General features: G+C 35.2%; 1 protein-coding gene across 5 annotated transcripts in view; it reads right to left on the bottom strand.

Annotated features, from left to right (window-relative positions):
- Positions 1–13,407, bottom strand: part of mapkapk5 (MAPK activated protein kinase 5) — a 15,312-nt gene that overhangs the window by 1,543 nt on the left and 362 nt on the right. The window contains exons 1-15 of one of the 5 annotated variants that reach the window (XM_024275909.2): positions 11,906–12,017; positions 11,136–11,274; positions 9,228–9,301; positions 7,464–7,539; positions 6,390–6,487; positions 5,586–5,694; positions 5,295–5,384; positions 3,873–3,968; positions 3,723–3,803; positions 3,436–3,623; positions 2,499–2,619; positions 2,227–2,357; positions 1,978–2,093; positions 1,665–1,769; positions 288–672 (exon numbers count right to left, since the gene is read on the bottom strand). In XM_024275909.2, coding sequence (XP_024131677.1) covers positions 578–672; positions 1,665–1,769; positions 1,978–2,093; positions 2,227–2,357; positions 2,499–2,619; positions 3,436–3,623; positions 3,723–3,803; positions 3,873–3,968; positions 5,295–5,384; positions 5,586–5,694; positions 6,390–6,487; positions 7,464–7,539; positions 9,228–9,301; positions 11,136–11,165 — 1,410 coding nt within the window. In that variant the 5' untranslated portion in view covers positions 11,166–11,274; positions 11,906–12,017 and the 3' untranslated portion in view covers positions 288–577. Of the gene's footprint in view, positions 1–287; positions 673–1,664; positions 1,770–1,977; positions 2,094–2,226; positions 2,358–2,498; positions 2,620–3,435; positions 3,624–3,722; positions 3,804–3,872; positions 3,969–5,294; positions 5,385–5,585; positions 5,695–6,389; positions 6,488–7,463; positions 7,540–9,227; positions 9,302–11,135; positions 12,020–13,407 lie in introns of those variants that run through there. The other 4 variants (XM_024275910.2, XM_024275912.2, XM_024275911.2 and 1 more) reach the window with 4 other exon arrangements.

Here is a 13,407-nt window from a genome sequence, read left to right as displayed (position 1 = left end):
AAAAAAAAAAAAAAAAAAAAAAAAAAAACTGATATGAGGACCAAAATGTGCGGAAGAACAAAGTCACATTAAAGACAGCTTCTCTAAACTGTAGAGCACACTACCAACTACATGACATGTATAAAAGATTGGAATTTCGTTTCAATAAATAAAACTAATAGGATGATTAAAATAAAATAACACATCATGAAATTATCAAGATAAAACGAATGACATTGAATATGAGCAGCTAATAAAAATTCCCTCCCCAAAAATAATTTCTTTCACAGATTTCCTTAAGGTTTTTCTTTTTTTTTTTGAAAAATGAAAATATATACTTTTTTTCATTGTTCTCTGCAATTGTCCTTTTAAAAAAATCAAAGTACCAACAAGTCCTCTGAAATGTATCTACAGCTGTACAATAGCTCTTGCGATAGATCAACATGTCTTGCAAGTGAGTTTATGAAAGAGAAAAAAAAAAGAGAATAGCGCGTCGTTTTGACATAAAAAAGCCTTTGTACAGATATGAGATAAAAAAGGATCATAACAAACAATATAAAAAGAGAAGGGGATAGAAAGACAGCTTCTTCTTCTTTTTTTAGTGAGATTCTTGAAGGTTCGTCTTCTCTTCAATGGCCTGTTTGACAATTTCAGCCAACTTCAAACGATCAACCTTATCAGAAAAGGCTCGTCCTGCAAGGAAAACACTGATGGTCAAAGACATGCTCGCTTCTTTGCTCTGATCTCTGTCAGTTTGGAAAATCATGGAGGAATTCTTGTGGTGGCTGTAGGGAAGAAGTCGCTTTTAGATCAGACCAGAATCTAGAATTAAAGACCCACTCCAAATAAAATTGTGTTTTTTTTGTGGCATTTTTGTCACTGTGGAGGACTCTCTGTTTTAAGAAAATTAAGCTTAAAATGGCATTTCTGAGTATTTCTCTATTCAAATCATAATGAATATGGAGACGAAAAAAATACAGTTTGAAAAAGAGCACATTTGTGATGTAGAGCATACGCTTGGTGGGCCACAAGTTCGCTGCTACAAGTTGTGAACATCAAGGAAAAAAAGAGGGGCGGGGTTGCTCAGTCGGCAGTATATAGGCTGATTTCCACTAATCTGTCTGCGTTACGCTCACAATCAAAATATAATGTTCACTAATCAATCTTAATGCTTACATCGCCTCTGTTTATATCTGCGTCTGAAGTCCGTCCCTCCTCAAGCTTTACGCAGGAGTTCCATTTCCAGAACGACTTTGCATCAATTTTACAGTAAAATGTCAGAAAAAACAGGAAGTGGGTGCAGATTTCAAAATAAAAACTTCCACTGTACTTTCAAATATTTTTTTTTTTTCATATTTAGCTTGGTGTGCAAATATGCATGTTAACATGACAGATGTGTCCATTTTCACCAAGTTTAATTTTGAAAGTAGAAAAACTGCATAATCATAATTAAAGGCCACTAGGAACGCTCTTACAGTAGATCAAATTGGAGTGGGTCTTTAAGTCCTCCTTGTTTCAAAATAAATGTCTCCTGAAGAGAAACACAACTTCAGCAACACGATGACTGCAAAAGTAACCAACAATATGGACCGCTGGGAAACTTTTAGGATTTGTTTGAAAAATGGCTCCCCAAGTCTCTGAACTAAAAGCACAACAACAATGAGGATCAAACTATAACTACTGACCGTTCCAGCTGAGCCCCTGCAGGCTGTCTCTCAACAGCTTGCAGTCTCTGTTGAATCTCCAGGCTTCAAACATCACCTCATTCAGCTTTTCATCCCTGTTTTCTCCTGGAGAAGCAGAAGCATTCACTTGTAACTGACTCACACTTGTATTTTGTCATCCTTCTTCGGGAGTTTACCATTTTTCCTAAAATGCAGCTTTGTTATTTTCTTTTATTAGACAAAAACTACCAAAGACGCCTTCCTCTGCTTAAAAACTGCTTAAATACATCATTCTAAAGTGTGTGACAGCACAAACATGCAGAACGTGACTGACCGGCCTGTGGGAGAATACACTGTGCAATGACGTCTCGTAATTTTTCCAGCGCTACGTTGGAGTCTTCGTCTCCGTTCTCTGGGTCGTGAATGAAAAAGCTGTCGCTGGGTTTGGGTCTGCAACACAGTCAGTTACACCAATTACAGATTCTAATATAAATATCACACATTTTCCAAGTAGCATCAGGGCACAACATCATAAAATGTCCTAAGTACAGAAGAAACATGAAAGTAGGAGAGGTTGCAGCACCCGAGCAATTTCCGCTTCCTGAGGATTGGATTGTTGACAGAATTCAGGGGTTTTAAGCTGACGTTCAGATCCTGGATTCTCATGTTGGCCAGCTGCTCCGCGTGGGCCTGCTGGATTCCTGCGACCACCGCCTGGAAACCAGAAACAACCGTTACATGCTGAGGAACAAGGCCGCTGGAACTGCATGATGTCTGCATTAGGTTTATGGAGTACAAATAACACTTTTTTCATCCAAAATACTTTTTTGGTGAAGTGAACAAAAGAAAATTGACCTTGTCCATCATCATTTGTGCAGATGGCAGCACGTTGTCCAAGGCTTCAGTGCAGTTGAGCCATGGATGAGCTAAGACCTCCTCAATAGTGAGCCGCTCTTCTGGTTTCACCTTCAGCAGCCTAATGGGAGCAGAAAAAAACAAAAAATGAGAAACATGGTTTAGTTGAAGAGCATCTGTTTGGCACGATGGAGTATTAGGGTCACTAAAAATTTTAAAAAGTAATATTACAAGATTTAAAGCTACAAATTTTATTTACTAGAAAAGTCATACATTTACGATTTTAAAACACGTAAATTTTTTAGAAAAAAAAAGTCATAAATTTAGCCTGTGACTTTTTAATTCATAAATATACAACTTCATTCTCATAATTTAACAGTTTCAACTTTTTTTCTTGTAAAATTGTAACTTTTTTAAAATTAATTTGTTATGTTTAATGTAATAAATGTATGACTTTAAAACACATGAATTTATGAGAAAATGTCATAAGTTAGTCATAAAAAAGACTTTTAAAGACTTAAGACTTTTAAGGTCATAAATATATCTCATAATTAAACATCAACAACTTTTTTTTTGGTAAATTACTTTTTTCCTGTAAATTTACAAGATTTAAAGTCATAAATATACAACTTTATTCTTGTAATTTAGAAGTAATTACTTTTTCTTCTAAATGTATGACTTCTTTTTCTTTTCTTGTTGCAAATTTACAACATTTTTCTTGTAAATTTATTACTTTAAAACACCTAAATTTAGTAGAAAAAACTAATAAATTTAGCCTAGGATTTTTTAAGTAGTAAATATACAACTTTATTCTTGTAATTTAACATCTACAATTTTTTTCTTGTAAAATTGCAAGATTTAAAGTCACATTTAAAAAAAAATGTTTGTAAACTGGCCCTAATACGCAGGAAAAAAAACAAAAAAAAAAAAAACATACTTGCGCACAATGTCCTTAGCCATCTCAGAGATCTGGCTCCACTCATCTTCAGGAAAGTCGAAGCTGCCCGTCATTATCTTCTTCCTCATGTCTTTTGGGATGGTGCGACTATGATGCTTGGAGTAGAACGGTGGATAGCCGCACAGCATGATGTAGATAATCACACCCAGAGACCACAAGTCACAGCTCTGCAGGGAGCCCACAAATATTGATGTAGACATATGACCTCACAGCACTTTTAATCAATTTCCCCACTTAGAACAACTCCATTCTGGCTCCAGCCTTACTTTGTTATATGTATAGGGAGTTGGCGAGGTAGGTATAATTCCAGACTTTTCTTTCTGGTGTCTTCTTTGAGCCTCAAGTACCTGAAAGAAAAGAAAATTAGAACTCTGCTAAAATTTTAAAAAAGCACCAAATGACTGTTGTCAATGTACCTGAGGTGCTACGTAGTACGGGGTAAACTGAGGGGTCATCAAGTCTCCTTGATCAATTTTGGCAAAGCCAAAGTCACACAACTTCACAGGAGCGTCCTACAGAGAGAAAACAAAGAAAACTTTATGAGAAACATCAAAGTAAAATGAGCATGGAAACATTATTTAACAACATGAGAAGTTTACAGACATCCCTACATTTGGTGTTAGTGCCATAAAGTAATATTTAACCTGTGGCAGCAACAGCAATTTATGAATTTCTACTATTTCTACCAGATAAACGAACACCGAGGCTGTGCACAAATTCACTCAATACTCATTAGTCAGTGAACTATATGTTCGGCATTTTGTTGGGTCGTCCGATTCTACAATAAAAAAATAAAAAAAAAATAAAATAAAAAAAAAATTAAAAAAAATCTGAGAAAATTTCCCAGAAGTCTTTGCAAAAACTAGTGTGCATAAATTCTCACTCAGTTAGCAAATACAGACCACAATGCATTGTTTAAATGATTTGACATTTATCAAAATCTATTTAAATTGATTTTTTTTTATAAAATCTAAGTTTTTCGTCTTTGTAAAATGTTTATAAATATTTAATTTTTTCTTCAGCAAATTGGTGACATCATATTTAGCGTTTTAATAAATAAATAAATAAATAAGAAAAGTAGTGATGTGTCCGAATTGTTTTGAAATCCAGGGCACTGATAGTCCAGCACTAAGTAGTCTTAAGTATTGCGATACAATTATAACTTAATGAAAATTGCATCTAAATATGTATGCCCCTTTCACATAAAGGGTAAAATATATTTTTTTAATGACCAGAACATTAGCAGGAACTGACTCTCATACAAGTTGCTTTTGACCAAGCAAATTCGTGGTGCTTTTCTAAAAGTAATTTAGGACGTGGAAAATAAAACTTTTTTGCTCATACATAGTTAATTTAATATCATTTTGGCAGCGTTATATATTGATATAAGTATCGACAAACGAAATATCACGACATTTCATTGAATTTAAATATTGTTACATCCCTGCTTTCAGGGGTTGGGAATATTGAGGGAATTCTGACACAACCTGAGTGAAGATCAGAAATCTTGTGTACACACTCAGATGGAAATTGATTTTGGTGTTTTTAACATGTTCTTGTGGGATTTTTCTGACAACAGGGGACAAATAAAGAAACTTAAGCTTAAAGTTGCATTTTTTTATATTTCTTTGTTCAAATTGTTGCGATTTTAATAAAAATAGTCAAAATCGCAATTAAATAAGCACTGGGAAAGCTTTTAAAATAGATCAAAATATTATCGGAGTGAGTCTTAAAGTGCATGCAGTAGCCTTTATAGTGCAGTAGACTTTATAGTGACAGTGCTGGTATAATCTTCAGTATTTACATGCATTTATAACAGTGTAAATCCGGGAACTTACTAAAGAGTTATCCTTGAAGAGCAGGTTTTCTGGCTTCAGATCACGATGTGCAATATTTAGGGAGTGACAATGTGCTAATGCCTGACTAATCTGTAGAGGAGGAAAAAAACAAGGTCACACTGGAACAAATCTTAGAGGGCATTCATTCTTTTATTAACAGCTGCTATCATCATGTGAGCAGGCTGATCAAAGCAGAAAGGTTTTTGTTTGCAGAAGAAGCAACCAGGAATTGTGCCTTAAAACTGTTTTACAACAAACTCTAAAAGTTATGATGTGTGTCTCTTTAGGTACCTGTTTGGTGACCTGACTCGCCATCTTCTCAGTAAAGTGCCTGTGTTGACTGATTCTGTGGAAGAGCTCACCACCCTCCATCATTTCCATAACAATCAGGAGCCTTGCTCTAAAAAGCAGACAATAAAACTATGAGTTTATTAAAAAAAATTGGAAAAATGGCAACTTAATTGCCTTTACTACACTAGAGTGGGAAGTAAGGCATTTTCTATGGGTGATGTCACACGTGATAAGTCCAGTTCCCTATATACAGTCAATTGTGCACATTAATGTCAAAGTGTTTTTTTCTTCACAGAAGAAATAAAAAAAAAACATTATTTTTAAGTTCTGGTTACATTTAATATCCATAAAAAAACTTTACTGGATTGGAATTTTAACTTTTGTAATTTTTATTTTTATCACAAAGTTACTAACAAAAGTGAGTGCTTTGATTGACTTATTTATAACTTTTAGGTTATCAATGGCCTTACTGGAAATGTTCCAACAATTTAATTCTCTCACTCTTTAGCTTCTTTTCAGATTTTTGGTTCAGTTATGAAATATTTTGAATAAATGCAGACATCTACAGAGTAAAAAAAACTCCTGTGGGTCATTTATCCACCCCAGCTGTCCATATTTTTCACTGTCAGTTTTGTATAGAGTGTGGTTTGGATTGTTTTATCAATCGAACACATATGATGAATGTTTCCACAAAAGCAACCAGTACTACAAAGATCAACACAAAAAGCAGTGACACATTAACTTTACAGGACACACAGCTGACGGCTTAAACTCTTGAAATAAATGATCTGAAAGGTTGTCTACCTGGGGCTGGATTCATGCGGGAACTGGACACTGTTGGCATAAACGTCCAAGATCTGCACTATGTTCGGGTGGTTGGCACACATCATATGAAGACGTACCTGTTTGGAAAACAATTACGTAACTATAGACAGAGCAGCTAATTTACTTTTTCTGTTTTAGTAAAAGTCAGTATCAACAACAACTTGATTTGAAAAGGACAATTTCACCCTTTTTGTTGAGAAATTCCAGCTTTAATAAAGATGAGATTCGTGTTACATATACAAATGTGCTCATAAGTTGACATAACCTGGCAGAATTTTTTGTGCCTGTGGTTTGATTTCAACAGAACCCATCACTTTCTGCTTCTATATCAAAGTTTAAACACTGCTGACTAGCATTCTCAGCTCCTTGGATATCTTCTTATATCCCTCTCCTGTTTTGCACAGTTTGGTTACCTTTTCCCATAGATTTTTTGACAGATTTTTAGCTTTACTCGTGACTCAGGATCCAGAAATGTCACTGCAGCCCTGGATGCAAGGGTCTGTCGGGAGCCCAGAAACTCCAAGATCCTTTGTGCGCTCACATTTGATTACAGGCAAATGAGTCACAGGTGAGGATGGTTACCTTTAGCTGTCGCTCAAACCATTCTAGATCCGCTTCTGGGCACGTTTCAGAACAATGTTTGGGACGTTTCTGTTGTCATTATGATTTAAGAGGGGTAAACAGAATGTTTCTGTGTTATAATTCATATTCTATGACCACGAAAATCAAATTTATTCCAGGTTATGTAAACTTAGAAGTACAATATTACATCTACACACAATCTCTCATTTGCAGTTTCAGAGCCAACACTTCTTAAAGTATAGCCATTAAAAAAAAATCAAAAAACATAAAAGCTGTCTAAAATATTTTACAGTGGGAATAATCTGCCTTTGCTCCAACAGCTTAGTAATGTAAATTTGTTCATGCTCAATTACTAAAGACAATGACTGACTATTAATGAATGAAACATTGTGATGAATGAAGACTGAGAGTTTATAGATCCAACTGGAAACAATAACATTTAAGGATTAATTGAACCGAGACTTCTCTAACCTCATTTCTGGCTTTAGGGCGATCAATGAGGATCTTCAGCGCCAGCCGTTCCTGAGTCGACTTCTTCACACAAACTCTAGACAAGAAGAACAAAAGAGGCAGGAATGTGTTAAGCAAAGCAACAACCCGAGTGTTTATCAGCCACAAAGCTGGGTATACACTTTGAAAGGTTATTTTTGGAGTCCCTTCAGGATTTTTCTTTTCATTACCTAATTATCTGATTTAAATCCTGATCTGCAGAATGAAATTAAGTCTGTTTAGAAAATACACAACCATAAACACAGAGATCAGTCAGAAATTACGTGGATTCAATGCAGGAAAGACACAGTCTCATTTTATTTTTTTACTTTAAACTTTTTTTTAATGAAAAATAAAAAAGTTCCTTTAAACCTTAAGCGTTTGCCAGAAATACAGATTTATGAACAGGTTTTGCTACAATAATAATCATCTACTGGTAAATATTTACACCTTCTCCGTACTACACACAGCAGTAGAGCCTTGGTGGGCTGATTTGGCCCCAAAGTCCAATTTAGTGAGAAAAAAACAACAACAAAAGGCTAATCCACCTCTCTAGTTAAGGATAAGGTGTTAATTTTTAGTCATTTTCCTCAAATGCGGCAGTAAAAACTTAAAAACACACAATAGTGGCCATAAACACCTCCAAACTTTTAATGAAAATTAACTTTAACAAAATACCAGTTTATTCTTCCTATGACAGCGTTCACTTGTTTCTCACTTTTTACTCCATAGTTCTAATGTTTAAATATAGAGCAGCTCCTGCTGCCCCTTTAAACTCAAATTATTCTGTTAACGTCTCACCAAAACGAACATTCTGCTTTGGATAAAGGTCAGTGGACTGAGTAGATACACCTACCTAATGAATCACAGCAGAAACTATGATTTTTCATTAAAAACAGACTCAGATTGAGCAAGATCATCTTTAAAAAAAAAAAAAAAAAAAAAAAAAAGATGCTAGATTGTAAGTTTTGTAAAGAGGATGAAGGATTTCTCCATCCTCCTTCCGCCTGCTGCTGAAGCCTGAGTGAAAAATGTTGTAGTCTCTATCTGACAGCTTCAAAATGCTGAAGGAGCAAAAACAAAGTGGTGGCAGGTATTGATTTATTATAAGGGGTATTTCCAGCTGAAATCAGCAAGTCTGGCAGGATGGCTTGAAAAGAACTACAAATCATAGCTGTGGTGCAGTTTTCTTGTGTTTGAGACTCAACTTACAAATGTTTGAAGTTTTTAGGGTATTTAGGACATCAAAACACAATTTGGCAAAAAAAAAAAATATATCAAAGAGTGAGGGTTAAATACATTAATAGTGGTTTAGTTTATTTCTCTGTAGTATCCAGTCTGTTTAGATTGCATTAATAAAAAAGAACCAAGAAAATAACATAAATTGAACCAGTAAACACACAATCAAAACCAGCTTTAACATCAGCTCTGCAGCAGTCTTCACTCCAGTGATTTAATTGTGGACTGCATCATTTAACTCTCCGTTTAATAATATCATGGGGTATCACTGGGGATGTTCTGAGTCATAACACAGAACACAAGGATTCTGCTGACTCAGAAAGTCGCTTTTCTATTTATATATTCTGTAACATAAATATTAGCTACAGAAAATGAGAGAAATCCTTTCCATTAACAAAAAACAAAAACATAGGATTACTTGTTCTGGTCATTTTCTTTTAAAGAAATCATCTCTTGAAACAGTTAAATTGAGTTGTTTCAAGACTGAAGAAAATGTTCCTCACTCACCTGACGGGGCCACTGATTCCAGCTCCCAACTTCTGGGTCCAGTTTATGCTGTATTCATCCAGGATGGATGACTCCTGTTTAAAACGGAATGTGTATTAATTTTGGTATTAAAAGTGTATCTATGTACTGTTTTATTAAATGTGTAAATAAATGTCTACTAAAAAGCAGTAAAAGCCAAAGTTTTGGGGAGCTAGAGAAGTGATCCCATATGCAGAAAATGGTCATTCAGCACCCACAATATCAACTAAAACACTGTAAATCATAGTGCAGGGTATAACATTAAATTAGTAGAATAAATCCACACTCCGATTATCTTTTGATCTACTTTTAAAGTGTTTTAGAATGATTGTGATGTTTTAGACAAAATTAAAAGCCTGTTGTTTTCTAGAACATAGTTTCTGCAGAGTGGCAGTAGTTCATTACAAATTTGCCTCCGAGTTGTGGGTAGGACCGTAGCCTGCCCCCACTTCCCATCATCCATTTGTTTACAAGCTCTCCTGCTAGTTTACAGCCCCTCACAACCTCAAGCTAGCATTAGCGCTTTAAATGGACAAAGTAAAAAAATAAAATGTAGGGAATCTTGAATGTAAATATTGATCAATAAGTCATTTTTTCTTATGTGTGTAAATAGAATAATCTAGATTTTGACTTTAATTATTTCTTCCTTTTCTTAAAAAAATAGCAATTATAATTAAAGTTTTTCGAGCTGCGTATTCGTGTCAGTACTTCTAGTGTGGAGAAGTGGCCGTACTCTAAAGAACTATTTTTAGAAGTACTGGTACTGAGTACCAGCCCACTTGAAGCACTAGTTTGCTTCAAGTGGAACCACAAAATTGTTGAGAAGTATAAGAAATATTGAGGCGTAGTGCTTTGAGCCAGGTGGCAGCTCAGGTGAGGAAAATAAAAATGTTCATGGATCTAGTCGTCTACAAGTGGATGCATCTGAATTTTTGAGCTAGGAGCTTGTGACCAGCCGGGCATTTTTTCTATGCATCAAATTCTTCATCTTTTCCGTCTGCTCCTGATTCACAATGATTTTAATAATGAAATACTCAAATAAAATTTTCAAATTAATTGTCTTATTTATGTCGTTCATCATCAGAAAATGCCACTAGAACATGTTATAAACACCAGAAAACATGATTTTCATTAGAGTGGGTCTTCAACAAGAGTTGTTTGCATTCAGATTAAGAGTGTGACGCAGTTCTTACTACCCCGTTATCACTAGGTTTAGCAATGGCTAAACATCCATTATCAGGCGAATAGTTTCACAATACTGTCAGCCCAAACATAAATTACCTGTAGACAAACACACCATAAAATACCTGAGACAGGTTAAGCACTGGCGACTACTACAGTAATGTTTTAGGAATTTTAAGGGGCATTTAATGCAACCTGAAGAGCAGAACTTATTCAACTTCACATTGTTTTATTCCAACATTGATCTAAAATAAGAGAGAATTATTATTTCCTATTGTTTTGTAAATGAAGACAGGATAATCACTGATGACATTGTCCCTCCAAATTCCTCACGATTCCATCTGTTTAGTGTAAACAAAAATGACTGGAATTTAAGCCACATGTATTGTTTGGGTTAAACATTCAACTTACTTTGTGAATTTAAGTTTTTAAACTCAAAAGAGACATCAGAATTACTGTTTCTATTTCTTGTAGTTGATGACCTTAATGCTTTTGAGATCTATAAACGTAGTAAGCACAACACAACTGTCTACAGGACAGGTATATTTTTATGCTGTCACCTGTGTCACATATTTTATGATGGGATGACGCAACATTTTAGAGTGATCACATTAGAAATAGAGTAAACCTGTCAAAGTAAATTTGGGTAATGTCACACAAACTCTTCAGTAACTGAAAGAAATGTCAGTAAATGACTTGTTTCCTCACCTTGATGAACTTGTCTGCGTCTTCTGACATGCTGCTCTGTCAGATGAACTCAGGGGGTAGAAACGAGTCGTTATTCCAGGACCTTTCCAAAGCTTTGGCCTTGTGACCCTGGGCTGGACCAAGGCTTGTTATAGCACTACTGGGGACAAGACAAGGCCATAACAGCGCGGATCAGCCACAGCTGAATGGGGTCCCCTTCGAAACCCGAAGCCCCACGGCCGCTGCGGGGTGACGTGTGATCAGGCCAGCTCGGATCACAACCTCTGGGTCCCACTTGCTCTTCCAGTCGTCTCGCGTTAACCGTAGTGACCATGAAGAGCGTCAAAGTCCAAACAGGGAAAGCTGAATTCTAACGCGTGCTAGCCCCCACTACGGACCACGGGAGCCGAGACGGTATTTTTAGTCGGAGAAAGGTTGCGAAGTCACTGAAACTGAGCTTGACTCTGGCAAGCTTGGTTGCTAACAAATAAGTCGTACACATAACAATAAAACAGGTTCGAGAGAGCTAATTCCAGCCGAAGATAGTATCAGAAAACCCTCCGTTCTCAAGCAGATCAACACGGATCTGACACAACGGGCACACGGCGTTCCCAACAGCGTCTTATGCTGCCGAGCTCCAAATGTTAGCTAGCTAACTCTGACAAGTTAGTTTTTAAGCGACATATGATAACTGTCTTTGGTAAGACATGATCGTAACGGCGATAAAATGGTGGGGATCAATGACAACATAGGCTGACAAAGTGCGTTTTCAATGTTGACCAAGATGATACCTGCATCTCTGCTCTATTTTGCTAATCCCAAAGCTACTTGTCAGAGAAACACACAAGCCGAGTCGGTACGACGCAGTAGCTGTCCGTGCAGAACGCCTGATCAAAAACCAGAACAGATTACTGTTAGTTAAAGCAACTTATAATGCAGTTTTCTAGCAACAAAATTTATTTTTGTGTTGTTTTTCACGTGGCTATGTGGTTAAGATCGTGCTATCTTTAATTTAGTCCAGAAACGACAGTCTTTCAGGTCTTTAAATCATTCACTTTTCATTGTGGATTGGATTTCCACTCATGATTTAAGTAGTTTATTTTTTTTTCTTACGCTTTTTATATGTTACAATAAAATTGCAACATAATTTCAAGATAACCTGCAAAAAGCAAAAGAAACAATACGATTTTTACTTTATTTAAAAGATTATCTTCCGATTTAGTCAAATATAACAACATTATTGACAGTTGCACCAAACACACATAGGCTACCCATGAATAAATTTGGATTATCAAAAATTATAAATACAAGTTTAAAAAGGAAAAGCGCGTAGAACTTTAACTGATTTTTTTTGTTTGCTTATTTTTGTTGCTACTTTCTTACTAAAGTTAAAAAATGTCTGTTCTCAAGAGCAATTATAATGGTTTTGAAAAATCTTACTTTTTTTAGTTTTATTTCATTCTTTAATAGTTTAAGACATTGGCTTTTTGTCGAGTTAAGAAATGCTAAAATTATAAAAAGACTGCAAAATAATTACTCTCCACCTGCACTATCTTGTGTATTTTTTCTTCTTTAGTGCTTTGTTGGTTTTAATGTTGCCAATCTGTTTTTTTTTTTTTTTTTTATGATACATTTTATGTCGTTTAAAATATGTCTTTCTATAAACTGATAAATAATGGTTAAAAACTACTCCATGGTATTGGACCCAATTGCTGACTAGAACCTTAAGACTGTTGTTCAATGCAGGTGTAAGGTTTAGGGTATGGTAATCTTATTTAAAAAACGCGAATCAAACTTTAGTTATAGATATGAAAAAGTGAAAAAAAAGAAAATATTTATTAATGGTTAGGTCTTGAAATTATAGCAAGGGTTCTGTTCACACCATCCATCAGCTGTCACAACAGAAACCCGGGTCATGCTAGGATCTACACCTCCTTCACAGAGCTGCAGTGCAGGACCCCTAACCAGAGAAACAATCACAAAGACCCAGCAGGCTTGTAAGTAAACCACTGGAATGAAAAAATAAAATAAAAATAATCCTAAACAATGATGAATTAAAAGTAGGAAAATACGCAAAGAAAGTTATTTCAAAATAACTAGAATAAAAATAACTTAAAAGCATTAAATACACAGAAATAAGATAGATTTTAATATATTGTAATGCACAATAAAATAAAAATAAAAAATAAGGTAGCATTATTTCAAAATAACTAGAATAAAAATATCTATAAAGCATTAAAGACACAAACTTGGCTAGATTTTAATATTAAAAGCTAATTTTGTGTCTCTACAT

This window comes from Oryzias melastigma, linkage group LG9 (assembly GCF_002922805.2).
Source record: "Oryzias melastigma strain HK-1 linkage group LG9, ASM292280v2, whole genome shotgun sequence".
Classification (NCBI taxonomy): domain Eukaryota; kingdom Metazoa; phylum Chordata; class Actinopteri; order Beloniformes; family Adrianichthyidae; genus Oryzias; species Oryzias melastigma.
Note: the sequence above shows the minus strand (reverse complement) of the source record. Positions and strands in the feature narration are given on the sequence as shown.